This window comes from Armigeres subalbatus, chromosome 2 (genome assembly GCF_024139115.2).
Source record: "Armigeres subalbatus isolate Guangzhou_Male chromosome 2, GZ_Asu_2, whole genome shotgun sequence".
Taxonomy (NCBI): domain Eukaryota; kingdom Metazoa; phylum Arthropoda; class Insecta; order Diptera; family Culicidae; genus Armigeres; species Armigeres subalbatus.
The window spans coordinates 271,321,852-271,341,338 of record NC_085140.1 but is presented as its reverse complement, the minus strand read 5'-3'; the positions used below and the strand labels follow the sequence as shown (position 1 = coordinate 271,341,338).

Sequence of the window (19,487 nt, the reverse complement as noted above, 5' to 3'; positions counted from 1 at the left end):
TTTTTATGTCATGGAAAATATGTTTATTTTTATTTCATTTTCAACTTGTGTTCATTTGCACATTGATAATTCATAATTGGCCACATAGTCTGCTCCTTCGTCGATAAAACATCTGGTTAAACGATTTAGTCGGCATTTTGGATCTGTAAAAAATAAACAACGATAATAACGAAGCGGTAAACTCAATGTTATTAATCAAACAAACCTGTTTCTCGGCTTCCACAGTGTCGTCATATGAATGTCCATTGCTCCTATCGGATTAGTAAAGGCCCCTTTGGGTGAACCGCCTTGTCTTCAACGGTTCTTTGTCAGCCAGTGGCCTTGTGAAAATTAAATAAAAAATGGTTTTTATTTATCACGAAGCTGAAATATAAACCAAATGTCAATTGAACTAACCTGATGATGTAAATAAATATATAGTATCCGTTCTTCAGAAGCACTTAAGCTGTTCGGAATGCGACGTTTTTAACTGTTTTCGGACGATTGCCACTCGCGACGGATCATTCCGAGAAGACCGGGTGCGGGAAAAACTTTTGACTGCGGAATACACTGTAAGAAATGATTCTGACATTTTGGCATACTAGAATTGCATTTCACTTTTAAGAAGCGTGATGCTTATTTCTAAAGCCTTCTTCTCAGGTTTAGATAATTCAATAAAGATTAGATCCCATTTTGTAATACTTTGAAGTGTTTTTCACCATGTTTTTCGAAATGTTTTAAAACTGAAAATCTATTAATTTAAATAAAAATGTTTTTATTTTTTCTTGGGGTGCCCTAATCTAATGCCTTTTACTGAATGTTTTATAGTGCGATTTGACAGTTTTACAGTTTTAACAGTGAAAGTGTGAACTTTTAAATACATTAACAGAGCTGATAAAACATACTTTTAGAATGATAAACTAACTTTTGCGGTATACAATTTTACTTTTAATTTGAACAAAATATCGCACTTTTCAATTGTAAAGTACAACATATTTGAAGAAACAATGTTTTTTGTTTCTGTGTAGTCCTATCATCCAAAATTCAAAAATCGTAGAGGTTATCGTCAAAATGAAAAATGGAAAACGATTACTGTAAAAATTGATGTTTGATTTCATTCTATGCGGGGCGTTACTTCCCTTTTTGCGATGTTTTAATTTTCCTCTGGAAAGTGTCACGCGGTACTGTTCTGTCAGCTGTCAAGATATCTTTCCCCTTTTTTGTGCTGAGTGATGTGATGTTGGAAGTGACAAAAAACGGCAGTGCTCTTTAGTCTTCACCGTTTTTCCTTAATCGAACTTAATTATTAACTAGTAACCTACTAACACGGTAGTAATTAGCCCAATATAGTAATTTACTATACAGTGCCAGTAGTAGCGAGTGGAGTGTGATGTGAGTAGTGCTTTGATCGGATTAGTTGACGTTCGCCGTCGTGGATGCGTAGTTGATTTCGCTTTCTCTCGGTTCGTAGATTATCGGTGTCGTGTGTTCCGGAATTCGCGAATCTGTGCCTTGAGGAGTATTGCAGTGCCTCAGTTGATTTCTTGAAAAGTTTTTAAAATATAGCCTGACAATTTAGGGTCAGGATTCATCTTAATATTATTTTAAAACCGAGATGGTTGTTCAGTACCTATTCGTGCAAAGTAGCCTAATATAATAATCAGTGATTCTAATTTTCCCGACGAATGATTTAGATAGCGTATATGAATGTACGAACAGGTGCTTCACACCACAATAAAATGACATGACAGAAATCGATTCTAGAATGGTGTATGATTACGACCAGCAGAGTAAGATTATTCATCGTATCTTATGGTTTAAATATCATAAGATGCATATTAATTTCATGACATTTAATTATTTTAATTGTCAAAAAGCTAAATACATCAGCTTATTTATTATTTCATGTGATGTGGTATCGATATAATTGACATTCTCATAAATATTTCACTGTTTGAGCTCAGTATATAAGGGCTCGTGGTCAAGTATCTGCCAGTCCCAAGGCCTTGATGACGGGGATCTTTAATGTGTTAGCTTCGTTTTGGCTCAGTGGCGAAGAAATATGGGCTGATGAAACGGGACCTTTGGTATGGGCCTAATAATAACGGAAACATTCCCGTCTTTGGCTGGTAGTGTGGTTGATTCGTTTTACATTTAGAACACAGTGCGGTATATTTGAAATATGTTTCTGATATTTTGAAATAAATTTGCCTAAATTATAACCGCAGGTAATTGATGGTCAGTCAAAATTGATTAACAATTGTTCTGAGTCGATTAATTGAATGTATCATGAACAGTTTTTTTTTCTATCCATATGCAGAGGAGAGGGTACAGACTATGGTAGTAGTTTTTTCAGATTAGGTTTATTTGATAATTAACTAATATGTAACTGCATTTACTGCCTCGATTAGCATATGAGTCCCATATCGATATTGATTTTCTTTAAGAAATAAGCTTATAGTTGCCTCCTATTTAAGAACTGCTAATAAAATAATTGGGTTTATTCTAGAAATTTGAAAATCTAACCTACCTGTGTTGTCCAATTTTAATATTTATTCGCGTAACAGTCACATTCCAGATTCTGATAATGCTGCAGTGCGTTGTAACGGAGTAGGTATATTACGTAGATTGCATACTGATAGTTGTAATGTACATCATTTAACTTTCATACCCCTTACCCGCTTATGTATTACTATTTGGGATTGAATAGCAACCTAATTAGGGAGCCCTCCTTAGCCGTGCTAATAAGCGAGAACCAATATGTAACTTACAATATAATTAATTTTTCATAAGGCCGATACAAATATTTAAAAACTATTTTGTCTTCCCCCACCCGACCCCTTGGATTTTTTTTGCCAACACATAATATTTTGAGGGGGCTACAAAATAAAAATCGGATAATTCCGAGGATTTTCAAAACATTCTTCAACAAATACAAGGATTTTTTTTTTAGCAGCCACGCGCCGCCAGCCACCCCCCCCCCCCCCATACCAGTAGGACAAAATGTTAATTACACATTTGTACCGACCTAAGTTCCAACGAAAATAACGGAAAATTTTACTGTAAAGTAGGAATAACGAAAAAATCCCAAACAAAAAAAAAAGTAGGTAGTCTTTACTTTTTACTATCTTGCCAAATAATCAGATAGTCAAGTGAATTTGAAATTAGTGAATATTTGGTTGATGCCTGATTGATATCACAGTAATTAGCAAGATGGATGAATTCGTGCATAACCCAAGTAAGATTTTGTTTTGTTTTGGGTATACATTATCAGTTCAATCCATAATGGAGTTATGTTTATAACTTTTCTGTTATCGGTGATTGTCAACTTGTTAGAAAATAGGCCGACGAATAGAAAGCAAATTAAAATTCATATTAAAATGAAGCTTCGGGTCATTAAATCAACATACTGAGAAAAACCTCATAAGTTTCTTTGAACTCCAAAAGCTGCTGCCATCCTGCAGCTGTTTAGACCCTTCACCCGACAGTACGACACATTTTTGATAAACATCACATTACACACAGCTGCAGGAGGTCTAAGATTCTATTTTTTCTGTTCCAATCGCAGTAATGCGGTGTTGTAATTTTTCAGTAATGAATCTAACATAGATGTTAATATTCTTATATTTGGTAACTGAAATTTGAACTTCTGAATCCTGCTCTGTGCAGGTATGCCCATATTAGATTTGTATCAGTACAAACATGTGTGTATAATATTCAATTATAATAGATATTACAATCAAAATGTATTTTTGACCTCTATTTTAAACAGTTTTGTGTCAAAACCTTATTTATAAACTTCAAATCATATAATAATTTTGCCTATGCAGCTAAAATTTACATTTTCAAGTGTATTTTCATGTTTAAATTGAATTTTTATGCGATTTTCTCGGTGAGGCACATGTGAAGCATTCTCTTAAAGATCATAGAACTTTTACATGATAACACTTGTCATTAAGCTCAAATTGAGGGTGGCTCATACTGCCCCGTATGTTCATATTGCCCCTACTGCCCCTAATCGAATTACATCCTACCAGAAAGTAATAAACACAATTTCACTTTGTATGCGTTACGCAGGTGTGTTACGTAATAATCTAACAAGAAATCTCGTGAATTATAATATAAAATGTATGGTATTTGAAACAAATTCACTTTAATATTGAAAATATAATTACAGTAAAACCTCCATGAGTCAAGGTTATATGCCTCGATATCGACTCATGGAAGCAAATTATTCCATATTGAAAACTATTTTGTGGGTTACTATGATGGTCCCTTCAAACAGTTCTCCAAGGATTTTATCTCGTTTTAAGGACAAGCATCACAGAATCCAAAACTAAATTTACTCATGTTTTCAAGGGCACACCACTCAATACGGAGGCAGCGGATAACTTTTGTTTTTATTATTTCAGCTTTGCTGCGTCGCAGCATGCGTGATATAATGAAAATGACAGTTGTGTGATACTTTCATATTAAGTGATGTGCCCTTGAAAACGCGGGTGAATTTTGTTTTGGATTCTGTGATATTTTTTAATTTATTATCAGACTAAGGCCGGAGTGGCCTGTGCTGCACATAAAAGTCTTCTCCATTCCGCTCGGTCCATGGCTGCACTTCGCCAACCACGCAGTCTTCCACCTGATCGATCCACCTTGCCCGCTGTGCACCTCGCCTTCTTGTTCCCGTTGGATCATTGTCGAGAACCATTTTCACCGGATTACTGTCCGACATTCTGGCTACGTGCCCGGCCCACCGCAGTCTTCCGATTTTCGCGGTGTGAACGATGGATGGTTCTCCCAACAGCTGATGCAACTCGTGGTTCATTCGCCTCCTCCACGTACCGTCCGCCATCTGCACCCCACCATAGATGGTATGCAACACTTTTCTTTCAAAAACTCCCAGTGCGCGTTGGTCCTCCACGAGCATCGTCCAGGTCTCGTGTCCGTAGAGAACTACCGGTCTTATAAGCGTTTTGTAGATAGTCAGTTTGGTACGGCGGCGAACTCTATTCGATCGGAGCGTCTTGCGGAGTCCAAAGTACGTACGATTTCTGTGATGCTTGTCCTTAAATACTGGAGTCTGGAAATATTTCCTTATAACTAAGGAAGGGTCAAAATCTCACTGGATTAATCTGGGTTTTATTATCAATGGATTGATTATGTATGAAAAATAAATGGAAAATTTGTCGGATTTCTAATAATTACGAGCTACTATCATTTTGAACTTCAGTATAGCTGTCTAATGCCTTATTTTCATGATGCCTGTCTAGTTGATTTCACGTTAGAGTTGAAAATTCGTGTTTTGGTGCGTTCACTTATCTGCCTGTTTTTCCAGATATTTCTTAAACTCGCAAAGGCAGCCCTTGCTTTATTTATCCGTACGCCTATGTCGATCTTGGTACCGCCGTCTGACGCCATTTGGCTACCAAGATATTGGAAGCTCTCAACATTCTCCACTGGTTGCCCGGCTACTGTGAAACTGGAAGGTTCGGTTCACAGTCAATCGCATCTACCAGAATCTCGTCGATTACGATGAGGAACAGTAACGGTGATAGAATACATCCTTGCCTCACACTAGCTACGACCCGGATAGGGTCGGATAGGGACAAGACCCCATTGTGCAGCACTCTACACGAGAAGGCCTCGTACTGTGCCTCGATGAGGCCGATGATTTTCTCAGGAACTCCCTCGCGTCTCAGGGCGCCCCACATATTCTCGTGATTGAGACGGTCGAAAGCTTTTTCGTAGTCAATGAATACCAAGTACAGGGACTCTTGAATTTCGTTGATCTGCTCCAGAATGATGCGGAGCGTGACAACTAAGATACCTTGCATCCAGTCGACCAGGAAAGTTGCGGTGTCCCAAATATTACGAAATAAATGTCATGGGGTCAGCTTTGAGCATCTCGGCTGATATGCGGTCGACCCCTGGGGCTTCATTCGATTTCATGCTTTGGATGGCTGTTTGAATCTCTAGCAGTGATGGAGCTTCGGTATTGACGCGTGTTATACGTCGGATCCTAGGCAGATCATGCCGAGGTGGTGATGGCCTGGCTGGCACTTGAAAAAGTTGTTCGAAGTGCTCGAACCAGCGTTTCAGCTGGTCAATTGGGTCGGTCAATAACTGATCATTCGCGTCTTTCACAGGCATCGTTGCATTCATCTTCGCCCCGCTTAAGCGTCGTGAGATATCGTAGAGGAGGCGAATGTCCCCGGTTGCGGCGGCTCTCTCTCCTTCGTCGGCCAGAAAGTCTGCCCACGCTTGCTTGTCCCGTCGACATGAGCGTTTTACTTCCTTCTCAAGAGCCGCGTATCGTTGACGGGCTAAGACTTTGGCTCCTCTGCTTTTCGATCGCTCTATCGCGGCTTTGGCTTCTCTTCGCTCCTCTATCTTTCTCCAGGTCTCATCGGTGATCCATTGTTTTCTCTGGGTGCGTAGTTCGCCCAGATTGTTCTCGCTGGTGATGAAGGCATTCTTGATGGCGGTCCATTGGTCTTCCACGCTGCCACCTTCCGGAATATCTGCAGCACGCGTCTCCAGTTCTTTAACGATGGACCGTTTCACCGTGGCATCTTCCAGTCGGCGTGTGTTGAATCGTCGTCCAACTCTTTCCTCCTGCCGACGAATCCGCGCAATGCGCAGGCGTATTTCGCCGATGAGGAGGTGATGATCAGACGCGATATCGGCACTACGTTTATTCCGTACATCAAGAAGGCTCCGTTTCCATTTTCGGCTGATGCAGATGTGGTCGATTTGATTTTCTGTAAAGCCGTCGCGGGAGACCCACGTGACCTTGTGAACCGGTCGATGAGGGAAGAGCGATCCCCCGATCACCATGTCGTTATTACCACAAAATTCTGCGAACAGCTCTCCCTTTTCGCTAATTTCTCCGAGACTATGGCGTCCTATAATGCGCTCATGGTTCGAGTTGTCGGATCCGATCTTCGCATTGAAGTCGCCCAAACAGATCTTGATATCACCCTTCGGAATTCTATCTATGACGGCATTGAGTTGACTGTAGAAGTTCTCTTTGTCTTGCAGATCGGCAGCATCGGTTGGCGCATAACATTGGATTAAAGTAAGGTTAGGGGCTCTCCTTAGCCGTGCTGTAAGACGCGCGGCTACAAAGCAAGACCATGCTGAGGGTGGCTGGGTTCGATTCCCGGTGCCGGGCTAGGCAATTTTCGGATTGGAAATTGTCTCGACTTTCCTGGGCATAAAAGTATCATCGTGCTAGCCTCATGATATACGAATGCAAAAATGGTAACCTGGCTTAGAAACCTCGCAGTTAATAACTGTGGAAGTACTTAATGAACACTAAGCTGTGAGGCGGCTCTGTCCCAGTGTGGGGATGTAATGCCAATAAGAAGAAGAAGAAGAAGGTTTCGGACCCGTGTTCTAAATCTGGCAACGATTATCCTTTCACTAGGTTCCCACTTCATAAGCGCAGAGTGTGCCTGAGCGCTTAGTAGGAATCCAACTACGCGATGCCGGGGAGCGTGTTCACCTCGTAAACCAGAGTATAGCAGAACTTGTCCCGACGGCGTTCTGTGTTCTCCAAAGTTTGGCCAACGGACTTCACTCAGTCCCAGGATCTCAAGGTTCATGCGGCGTGCCACATTGGCAAGCTGTGCCAATTTACCCTGCTGGGCTAGGGTTAAAACGTACCATGTTCCTATTCTTGTCCGTTGTTTCGCGCTAAGAGTCGTCGCCATAAAATCAGTCCGTATTCTTTCATTATCGGATTCTCGAACAAATTGATGTTTCGGGAACAGTAGGTTGTTGGCCCAATGTTCCCTATCCACCGGGATGGGGCTGCCATCTTAGGTATAGCTTCCGGGGAATAGCATTTCATACTCAGCCGCTGGATGCCAGAACAGACGCTGTTGGAGCCGCACCTCTTTGGTGAACAGACGCTCGGTCAGTCGGGTCAATTTGTTTAAAGTCCCACCCAACACCAGGACTAGGCTAGTGCGCTTTGAGCGACACACGGTCGCTTTGATAGGGCCTGCTTGGGGACACATGCAGCTTTTTATAGGAGTTCAACAGAGCCCACTGTCGAACCCCACCACATCCTAGGCAGACCCCAGAGGACGCACGCACGCATAAGTACCAAGGAGTTGGATAATGAGGAAGGTATCCTGGAAGGTTGGATTTGCCTGTAGCTGGCAATGTAACCGGGATAACACACCAGTGTATGTAAAGGCAGAGATGCATTCTGAACAGAACATGAGCCAAGAGCGTGCCTTGGTGTTCTAAGTTTTGAACTCTGAACACAGTTCAGTGTGCACTGGGTTGGTACGCAAGCAAAACGATCATGGTAACTAAGATTCCTTAGATTTGGAACTATGCAAAAACATACGAGCATGCTTGATTTCTATCCGTTAGATGCCCACGTGTTCCATTACTAGCCGAAAAATGAGTAGCATGCCGTCGCTTGAGTTTGTTTTCCTAGGATACAAGTTGCTATGTTAGGTCAGTGCTCTTGAACAGTGTGCAGTGTTCAGAACTTTTTGAACACGAACACGCGTTCTCGTGTTCAGATGCATCTCTGCGTAAAGGTGTCTACCAAGCATTACGGGTAGATTAAAATCTCAGATGATTGGGAAAAAAGAAGTGAAAACACTTACCGACATAATCCTATATCAAAAAGTATAAGTTTACACATAATACATCGAAATACCCGAGAAATATTCCGAAACAAAAAGTGGGGATCATGTGTGTCCAGTTTTCCCTAAGCATTCTTTCAAACTGTAGAGAACGCAGAAGCCTTTCAGATAATCACATTTTTCAAATATCACTTATTGTGAGACACGACACAAATTGAAAATGAAAAGAAATCTTCCCCCTTCAGCTAGGTACTTTTCTATATGTAAGACTGTAAGATTAAGACAAATAGGTTAAACTCGAATGCAAAATTTCTAAATTATTCCAATCCACAAAATCGATTGGAAACAATTTTATTTGCACTGCCGCTAACCGCAAGTCGAGCACATCTGTATATGGGGCTCCATAAACAGATGTGCTCGACTTGCGGTTAGCGGCAGTGCAGATCCAATAAAATCCAAGCAGAAAAAGGATGGACAAATTGTCAAAGTGATCTACGAATTGTTTCAACAAAAAAGCAATATTTGGCACTTCTTTATGGTTTTATTTTAGGTTTAATAAATTTGTGTAAAAATTAGTGAAACTATTAAAAACAATCCAGTAACTATTGATTTACAATCAAAAACTTTGTTTTCTTATTCCATTAATTTCAGCCTGTGCCAAATAACTTTTGTTTTAAGCTTTCAAACTTTTAGCATTTTTGTCAAAGATGATTTATCCCTAATCAAATCTTTGCAAAAAATCGTGGGAAGGATCAGTAGTTGAAGATCGGCATCAATAACAATGGAGTTGAATTTTATTTCACATTTAGAAATTGCTATGTCTCTGGTCATGACAATTAAATTTATCAGGCTGAACAGATACCTATTTGTGTAAGCTACGATGTGAGGAAATTAAATGGAATGGTACTAATTCCTCTAAACGCAAGTAAAAAACACTTTAATAAAGATTTTAAAAAACTAAATGCAAGTACCTAAGATTCTACTTAACCAAGTTCTGAAAATATTTTTTTAAATATGTGATTTTATGATCACTGTGAAGCCCATAAAAATGAGACCTGATAAATTAATGTAATCCATTTAAATAAAGCAAAACCTGGGTTTTAGTTTCACAACAATATTGTACACTTCTTCAAAAAAAGCATTTGTAATTGCGAGAGTATTTTGTCACTTTATTCAGATACATGAGTCGCAACTCTAGTCGGCATGTCGCTATGAAGCACCCAATTAGAAGCAACCGTGTCTCTAGTTATTTTTGTCCATTAACGGTTTCAAGTTTTTTGCTACTTCAAAACCAAGGCATCGCGTGGATTTTGTTATGTATTGTAACCTACACGCCCATTGCATTCTACTGCTTTGTTGATGAATAACTTTTGAATAATATTTTTGTCAAATTAATATCAAATTTTATACACAAAATCTTGTCGGAAAATCAAAAGAGTGTGTTAGACACATCTTCGCAATTTGCCTAAATAAATAATCAACAACCCCCACACTTTCTAGAATCGATTATCGGTGTAGACTGTAAAGGCTGTACTTTTCATTTATTCAATCAAATTGCAAACGAACCGCTATGTCAAAATAATGATGATGATAACGTGTGCCTATAATTGCTTTTTGTTCTACAATAAATTCCACAGTCCGTTGTTATAAAAGTGTTTACGAAGAACACTAAGAAGCAATTTTAAATTAAAATGAGTGATCAGCAGTCAGAAGACCAACGGCCGCTACGTGGAGTACAAGCACTAAAAGAACACATCATTCTCAACAAGATCGACACGGCACTGTGGGCCTCCCGCGTGCTAACCATCATCTTCTCCATTGGCTACATCATTCCAATTTTTGGGTAAGTACTTCAACCAGTTAAATAAAAAAAAAATCTTCCAATGCATATACAAGCACGAGTACTGTTATCAGTTGAGTGACGTCACATGTTCATACATCCGAAAACAAGGTTGTGTACCTGTAGCAATAGTTACACGGTCTTGCAGACATGAAGACCTCATTGCATGTGTTCGCTCAGAAATAATACTCAACTCATTCCGGTGAAGCATAAAGCGAGAACTGCACCGCAAAAGGCAAACAAAAACCACATTGCCTTTACCGCCGCCGTCCGTCGGTCGGTCGATGCTTCAGATGTGTGCTTCGAATCGCTTTCTCAGCTCTCGAGATGCACGATATATCGTTGCGGTGGCGGCACACAGGTCATAACACAGGCACTGGAGATATAATTGATTTACGTAACAGAAATACATATGACGCATCAAGTGTATGCATTTGAACGGTTATATGGCTATCTAGGCAGCAGGTAACTGATAGAGCAGAGGATTAACGTGCAAGATAAAAATGTTAAGTTCAATGCGCGATAGGTGCGACGGAGAGGCATTTTGCTTGTCGTTCTCCCTTGCACGTTGAGGCAGACAAATTATTGAATATTTTGTGTGTAGAGACGTTCATAGCCGGTACAATAAATGCTATTTACCTATTTACTACCTCCCAGTTAAGACACTTATAAATATCTATGTGCACGCTGGGTCTGATTTATCGGCACCCTTAGCGCCCATACATACGGTTTGTTGATTAACGCTCTACTACATAAACCTCTTCTTTGACCGAGATACTGTTTAGTTTTGATGTTTTGGATTTTTTTAATGGATGATTATTCAGAAAACGTTGCGAGTGAAGGCGTATATAGGAGTGCCACTTAGGAGATTATTGCTGGTTTGGCCAAGGATGTTTTCGGTTGGGAAACACTGTACTACCAGATAAAGTTTATGTGTCAAGTTGCTTATCTGTGCACATGGTAAGATGGAAATGATTGGATTTGTGGGGAGGATTGACAAACGATTTACAAAATCAACCAAAATGCAAATCAATGTTACAAAATTTAATATGCGATCATGGGGGTCTTCCGCGAAAGGCTGAATCACATAAGGCTGAACACGGAAGGCTGAAATAACAAAAGGCTGAAACTCGAAAGACTTAAAAAACGTGAAAAACCAATTTTAGTGGAAGAATTCACATTTGACGTTAATAGGGGCACAAACTAAAATGATCCGAAATCTTCTTGCGACTTCTTCACTCAGCCAAGAAAACTAGTGGTAATCATATGAATATCTTATGTTTTTTTGCTATAAGAATTATTTATGAACTTCATACGATTTTCTTATGAACTGTGTGCTATATGACCAAGAATGATTTTCATAACAAGTCTTATGAAAATATTAAGAGAATCTTATGAACATCAATCATTCCTAAATATGAGGGTCATAATATTTTCAACACAATTTCTATATAGGGGCAGTAGGGGCAATATGAACATACGGGGCAATATGAGCCACCCTCATTTTGAGCTTATTGACAAGTTTTATCAAGTTAAAGTTATATGATCTTCAAGAGGATGCTCCACATATGCATCAACGTGAAAACCGCATTAAAATTCAATTCAAACATGAAAATATACTTGAAAATGTAAATTTTCACTGCATAGGCAAAATTATTATAAGATTTCAAGTTTATAAATAAGGTTTTGACACAAAACGGATTAAAATACAGGTAAAAAATACACCACAATCAAAAGACATATTATAATTGAATATTGTGCACACATGTTTATATTGATACAAATCTGAATTTATCATAAAACTTTTTTTTCCCAAAACCAGTCTCTATGGGGCAATATGGGCATACCTGCATAGAACAAGATATCTGGCCTTAAAATGCGAACAAGTTCAAATTTCAGTATTCAAATACAAGAATATTATCATATATGTAAGATTCATTACAGAAAAATTACAACAGCGCATTACTGCGATAGAAACAGAAAAAATGACCATTGACCAATTGAAATGTGGCTGTTCAAACGATGAAGAGTGGCAAATCAGTTCAGATCGCTGTTGTGCAGTTTTTTCATTTTATTTGGTATGGGATACTCACAACTGTTGTAGGAATATCATATTCTTCCATATTACGATACTTCTTTCGCCTAAATAAAGGTTTTGGAAGGGTGGCCCGTACTGCCCCAAATGGTGGCTCATATTGCCCCGTATAGTCGGGAACACACATTGAAATCAATACATTTTCAAAAGTGCATTCCAACAATTTCCAAACGCATTTTTCGTCATTCATCGACGTAATATGAAAGGTAACATTCTCTAGTATAAGTCAACTACATTTGAACGATGCTTTTTTGAGCTTTTCAGCGCTTTTCGGAACGATTTCCTTAGGTGGCCCATATTGCCCCGATCACCCCTATATCCTCCCACGAGATGAAATAAGATGCAAAAAACCACAAATCATTGTACAACATAATATTGTATTGTATTTTTAAAGTCGCGTTTAGTATATATGATTACATTCCATTAAATGAGATTCAAGCCAACCCAAACATAATTATGCAATGTACCGTCGCACAGAAGAGTAACTAGAACAAATTCGTGGACAAAACCCAAAAATTTTTTTTCAACATTTATACATTCTTATATTTTTTTTAGATACTTAGAAACATTCTGCATAATATGGCTATTTCAGAAGTGACCCAAAATTTTGTAAAAAAATATAATTAGGGCTCAAAAATGAGGTATTGAATTGGATTTTATTCACTTTATTTGTGGAGTATTTGAAAAATTTGATTTTTACACAACATAAATGTTATCAACAATCTATTATTAGTACACAATGAGTAGATTATAGTTGTATGTCTCCATTTGGCTCATGTTTATGGTCAAATTATAAATTTTATGTTTCAGGTGATGACCATTTGAAAATCACAATTTTTCTATTTTTATGTTTTTCTTCAGAGGAAATGTTAATCTATACGGCAAGATCCGGCAAAGATAAATCACTTGGGTGTAACTTCAAGATATGAACTAAGCATTCCACGTGAAAACTCGTCCGCAAACGTCCGCAAATTAGATTCTGAGCTATTTGAATAAAATGCGATTTTTCATCATTTTAAAACAAAATTTTACCCTTTGCTCATAAATTACCACCTATACCGAATCCAGAAGAAAAAATATGATATTCATTACATCACCTTGTAGATCAACAAACAACGTGATGTAATTTTGGGATATTCTGGGTCATCTAAACTGTTCTTGAGTTCAGAACTTGCGGAACTTTTTTTGTTACATATATTTTATTTAAATTCACAGGCTCCTGGACCAACCAACCAACCTGGACGAACCAAGACCAACTATCATTGTGAAATATTTATGGGATATCCTTGATTTCAGGACTTGAGTTCTACAGCTGCTAAAGTAACCTTTTCTGTCACACTCATTACATCTCTCGGAAGACCAACAAACACCGTAAGACAGCTTTGATAATTTGACTCATCAAACCTGTCTTTGAGTTCAAAGCTTGCAATCTACAGTCATGACAGTAGCTTTTGTCACTCAAAGCTCCGATATATATCCGATCTAGCGACGTTTTTTATTTGTAATGAATTTCTAAAGCTCTTTTTCCGATGTGTATTGACCTTCAAGGCGAATAAAGGAAGTTTGAACGAAAAAACTTTTTAGTAGCTGTACATCTAAAGTCCTGAACTCAAGTATAGTTTGGATACCCTATGGCGTCCAAGGGATATTAAAAAGTATATTGTTTACCGCAGTACCTCTATAGGTACGTTTGAATGATAATCTTATTTTGCAACAATACAGATGCTGCTAATGTACTAAATATTTTCTGTTTCCGAACTCTGCTATGGTCAGGACGTTCTAGGTTGTTGTAAGGCTTCAAACGCTCATACCTGATATTATTCCCTGATAGGGGAGTTAAGGAGAAAATAGTGTTCAAGCAGAAAACAGTGTTTACATTTGTGCATGCGAATTTATACAACCATTTTTGTTTTGGGATCTTGGGCATGGGTTAAAATAAGTTAGAAGTATTTTTTCCTATGTAAATGTTAGGAAATCCATTTAAGGATAGAGCTTTAACTACGGGTTTATTGCTACTTTGTGAAATATAGCCATTTTAGAATCGTTCACTTAGCGGCAGCAAGAGATTTTGATTTTTCATAAAACGCGAGGTTTTATTTGAAAACATATGTATTTTGAGATTTTTAGCTGGTTTTACACTGTTAGGTGGATGGATTTAGCCAAAAAATGCATTTTCCTGCATAATTGGCAATTATTATTTCATCCTAGGTCCAAATAACCACAAAAAATAGTTTTGGCCAAGAATTGGCTTATTTACTCCTATGTGCGTCGTCGAGGATGACAATGGGGGGGTGAGAGTGGGTCACTGTTTCAAGTACTTAGGCTTTGGTCCGATTTGTGAATCAAAATCGAATTAAACTTAAAAGTGACAGTTCAAAAATTTCCAAATAACCCTGCTCGCAGAGCAAGATTAGTTTTGACAGATATTGAATCATTTTTGATAGATGTTATGTTGGTCTTGCTGGGTAGCACTAGGGATCCTATATTAAGAGATGTGCGAATACTTTTCCAGACGATTTAGCAACGCTGTTAATTTCGTAAACAAACGCTGCCAGCACTCGCCGTGGCGCAACATGTTGGAGCTCGAACATGACTTTGTGCATAATGGCATTTTCAGATTTCGTTATTTAACGTACAACAGTGTATTATCACTAAAATAAAAGTGCAATACAAATGAACAAAGTACCATGAATAAACTAGACTACTTCAACGTGCCAATGTAAAACAAATTGTTTATTCAACAAAACTTTCCATAAAATCTTTTTCATTACAATCATAATACCTTTCAATCCGCAACAACAACAATGTTCATTTGGCTCAGATTCTGACACATCTCAATGCTCAATTGGCTCAAGATGGCCGCTTTCGCATATCTCTGAATGTAGGATCCCTAGGTAGCACCAGCCATTCTTATGAGCGGGGGATTTCATAATTTCCGAACTGTCACTTTTAAGTTTAATTCGATTTTAATTCATGAATCGGACCAAAGCCTTATAGGGTCTGTCTCATTTGGAGAATTAAACTGAACTTAAAAATGACATTTCAATAATTATCAAAATTTGGTTATTTAATAACCCTGCTCGCAGAGCAAGATTAATTTTGACAGATATCGAATCATGTTGCATCGATGTCTTATACAGTCAGTATACAGTTAAAAAATTAGCAAATAACCCGGTAATAAGGATAGCTGGTGCTGCCCAGCAATTCCAATAAGACATCGATGCAAAATGATTCGATATCTGTCAAAATTAATCTTGCTCTGCGAGCAGGGTTATTTGATAATTATTGAAATGTCATTTTTAAGTTTAATTTCAGTTTAATTGGGTTGTTTAGGGGTATATATGTTTTTACATATTCTGATTCTGCAGGAAAAACTGAGCCTAACCCTAATTTCCTCAGAATTTTTGGAGCCCCGGAACTATTTTTAATTTGCATTTTAAATTTATATGGGACTAAAAATTTGTTCTTATGCTGCATGGGCTAACTGTCATTCTATGAATGTTAGTGTCATTCTATCGATTGAAATGGCTTATTGTTTGCTGTACAAAAATGTAAATATAAGGTTTTCAAACAAAATAAAAATATATTGGAGATCAGGAAAGCATGCTCTTTATGTTCAACTATAAAAAACCTCATATTTTTCGTTGCTAAACAACCCAATTCTCCAAATGAGACAGACCCTTAGAATGATAGTAGAATAGGTTGAATGTGATTGGGGTCAAGAAAACCAAATTATAAGAGACCTTTTTGAAGGATTTTGTTATCCGACCTCCATACTGTCGGTGAGAGCGATGACCCATTGTCACCCCCGACAGCGGTATTCATATAAATGTTGCAGGATTGATATTTCGTTGAGATGGTTGCATCACACCAATTAGGATTCTTGAGAGTCGTCTACTCGTCAGTGCTGTCATCTTCTGTTGGTGGGAAATGTTGCATGCTGGTATCGATGAGCTGGTATCTTGCCTTGCCTTAGAATCTGTAAAAAAATGAATCATGATGTTAGAAGGGAAAAAAAGGAAAGAAAATCGTATCCAGAGGAGACTTATACTCACGTTTCTGATCTTCCAATTATTAACAACTCCTATAACTGGTCGATCTGGAGATCGTGAGGAAATGGAGACACAATATTTAAAGTTTTCGCTGTTGATGGTTGCTGCTACTGCACTCCGCTGGTGTGGTGAGTACTATAGTTTGAACGATCGTCTAATAAATATTCTGCCATATTTAGTTCTCATTTCATAAGATTTGTCTTATGACTTTTTCACATCAAAAGTAGTGATGAAAATCATAAGACAACTCTTATGTTTAATTACGTCTATAGGCCCTCCTTAGCCGTGCGGTAAGACGCGCGGCTACAAAGCAAGACCATGCTGAGGGTGGCTGGGTTCGATTCCCGGTGCCGGTCTAGGCAATTTTCGGATTGGAAATTGTCTCGACTTCCTTGGGCATAAAAGTATCATCGTGTTAGCCTTATGATATACGAATGCAAAAATGGTAACTTGGCTAAGAAACCTCGCAGTTAATAACTGTGGAAGTGCTTAATGAACACTAAGCTGCGAGGCGGCTCTGTCCCAGTGTAGGGATGTAATGCCAATAAGAAGAAGAAGAAGACCTATATGAAATTCATTAGATACAAAAATGAATGTCATAACAGGTCAACTAATTATCATAAGAGGCTCAATGAAAGGGAAAATTAATTATTTTTCCTCGCTTCATAAGATGAGGCTTATGATGTTATTAAGATAGATTAGTTGAGTGTTGTTATCATTCAATTTTTATACGGATTTATTGTTTGTTTGTTTGTTTGTGTATTTACGATACGTTACACCGGAATGCACCGGTGCATTCGTGTCGGAAAGCAGATTTTCGGATGTACAATTATAAATTCTTTACATTGTAATACTTGCTTTTCATCTTCTATTCATCTTCTCACGTTTCTCCTCCTACTTCTCTCTATATCACTATCTTCTTAATCTTTTCTACCGGTGCTTCCATGCTGTTTGCGTCCAGAGCTGTGAAACAACAGCGCTGGGCGGATTTATTATTTTTTAGTCTGTACAGCTCAAACAATTTTGAGGTAACATACTTTATTGTTCTTGGTTCTTGTACATATTTGGTTTTTGATTCTTGCCAAGACTACTTTCTTATATTTTATTTTTATTCTTTATTCTTTTTTATTCTTCTCTCTTTTTCTTCCTTTATTTTTTGCCTTTCTCGTACAACAAAGTTGTACCGGAAGGCTATCATTTCACTCCGAAAACGAACTTTTTATAGAAGTCTCTGAGACCCATAGTGTTATATACCAAACGACACAGCTCGATGAACTGAGCACATGTCTGTCTGTCCGTGTGTATGTGTGTGCACAAAAGCTAAAGAAAACATTAGACAACTTTTCGTACAGTAATCCTTAACCGATTTTCACGCAACAAGTTTTATTCGACAGGGGACAAAGCCTTGTTGATCACTATTGAATTAACGATAACGATCGGTTTAAAAGTTTAAAAGTTATGAAGAAAATGGTTTATCGAACCATATAAGCCCCATATAAGGTTGGTGTCTTAACTAATTGCGAGAAAGGCGTATTAATCTGGGTTTTTTTCTTTCTTCCTACTTCCTTCCTTTTTCCTCTTCTTTCTAAAAATTCCATTTTTTCTTCCTGTTTCCTTCTTTTTTCTTCAACCCTTCCTAGTTCCTCCATAGTTTTTCCTTCTAAATTGCCCCTACCTTGTTCCTATTTCCTTTTTTTTTTTCTTCTGCCTTCCTTGTTCCTTATTTCTTTTTCCTACTTCTTTTGTTTTGTTTTCTTCTTCTTTCATTTTTTTGTTCTTCTTCTTCCTTCTTCATTATTTCCTTCTGCTTTCTTATTTCTTCCTTCTTCGTTTTCCTTGTTTTTCTTCTTTCTTCCTTCTTTCGATTCTTTGTTTTTTTTTTACTTTCTGTTTTCTTTCCTCTACCTTCTTCCTTTTCCTAGTTTCTTCTTCCTTTTTCCTTATTCTTTTTTCTCTATTGTTTCTTCATTCTACCTTCTTCCTTCTTTCAACCTTTTTCCTTTCTTCTTCTTTATTTTCTTCCTTCATCCTTGTCCCTTGTTTCCTCATCTTTCTTCTTTCGTCCTGTTTTCTTCTTCCTTCATTTTCCCTTTTTCCGTCTTCTGTACTTTACCTATCTTTTATATTATTGTTCCTTCTTCTTTCTTCCTTCTTCATTCTTCCATATTTATCCTTCTTCTGTCTTCTTTCTTCCTTGTTTCTTCTTTCTTCTTCATTATTCCTTCTTCCACCTTTATCTTATTTTTTCCTTCTTCCTTCTTCTATGCTTTTCCTTCAATCTTTCATCTTTTTTCGTTCTCCCTTCTTTCGTCTTATTTCTCCCTTCTTCTTTCTTCCTTTTTCCTTCGGTCTTCCTTCTTCCATGTTTATCTTACTTTTTCCTTCTTCCTTCTTCTATGTTCTTTCTTCAATCTTTCATCTTTTCTCATTCTCCCTTCTTCCGTCTTCTTTCTCCCTTCTTCTGTCTTCTATCTCCCTTCTTCCGTCTTCTTTCTCCCTTCTTCCGTCTTCTTCCTTCTTCTTTCCTCCTTCCTTCCTATCTGTGCAATTTTTAATCTTTATTTTGTATTCTTTATTTTTTATATTTTATTCTTCTTTATTCGTTATTTTACTATCCAACCTCTCAACATAGTTGGTACGACATATCGCATGGTTGGGGTTCATTTCATCCCATCAATTTCAGCCTTCTGATACTTTCAGCCTTTTGAGACTTTCAGCCTTTCGGGATTTCAGCCTTTTGAGTTCAACCTTATGAGTATTTAGCCAAATGTGTTTTAGCCTTTCGTAGGACTCCCGATCATGGGCAGTACTCATGTCATCCAAATTAGGGAATTGTCACGGATTGATAAAAACAATAATAACGCAATAAATTAGAGTTGATTACAGGAATATTAGGAAAAACAAAATCGGTAAAA

The 19,487-nt window shown here is 37.9% G+C and overlaps 1 protein-coding gene and 1 long non-coding RNA gene across 6 annotated transcripts in view; one reads left to right on the top strand and one right to left on the bottom strand.

The window, feature by feature from the left end:
* On the bottom strand, positions 1-971 carry LOC134216348 (uncharacterized). The gene is made up of 3 exons (XR_009980627.1): positions 397-971; positions 206-320; positions 1-143 (listed from the first exon to the last, which is right to left on the bottom strand). It is a non-coding gene; the product is annotated as an uncharacterized LOC134216348 (long non-coding RNA).
* Positions 972-1,188: 217 nt separating this feature from the next.
* Positions 1,189-19,487, top strand: part of LOC134212233 (Krueppel homolog 2) — a 35,912-nt gene continuing 17,613 nt past the window's right edge. The window contains exons 1-2 of one of the 5 annotated variants that reach the window (XM_062689897.1): positions 1,189-1,308; positions 10,223-10,428. In XM_062689897.1, coding sequence (XP_062545881.1) covers positions 10,277-10,428 — 152 coding nt within the window. In that variant the 5' untranslated portion in view covers positions 1,189-1,308; positions 10,223-10,276. Of the gene's footprint in view, positions 1,560-10,222; positions 10,429-19,487 lie in introns of all 5 variants that reach the window. The other 4 variants (XM_062689893.1, XM_062689895.1, XM_062689894.1 and 1 more) reach the window with 4 other exon arrangements.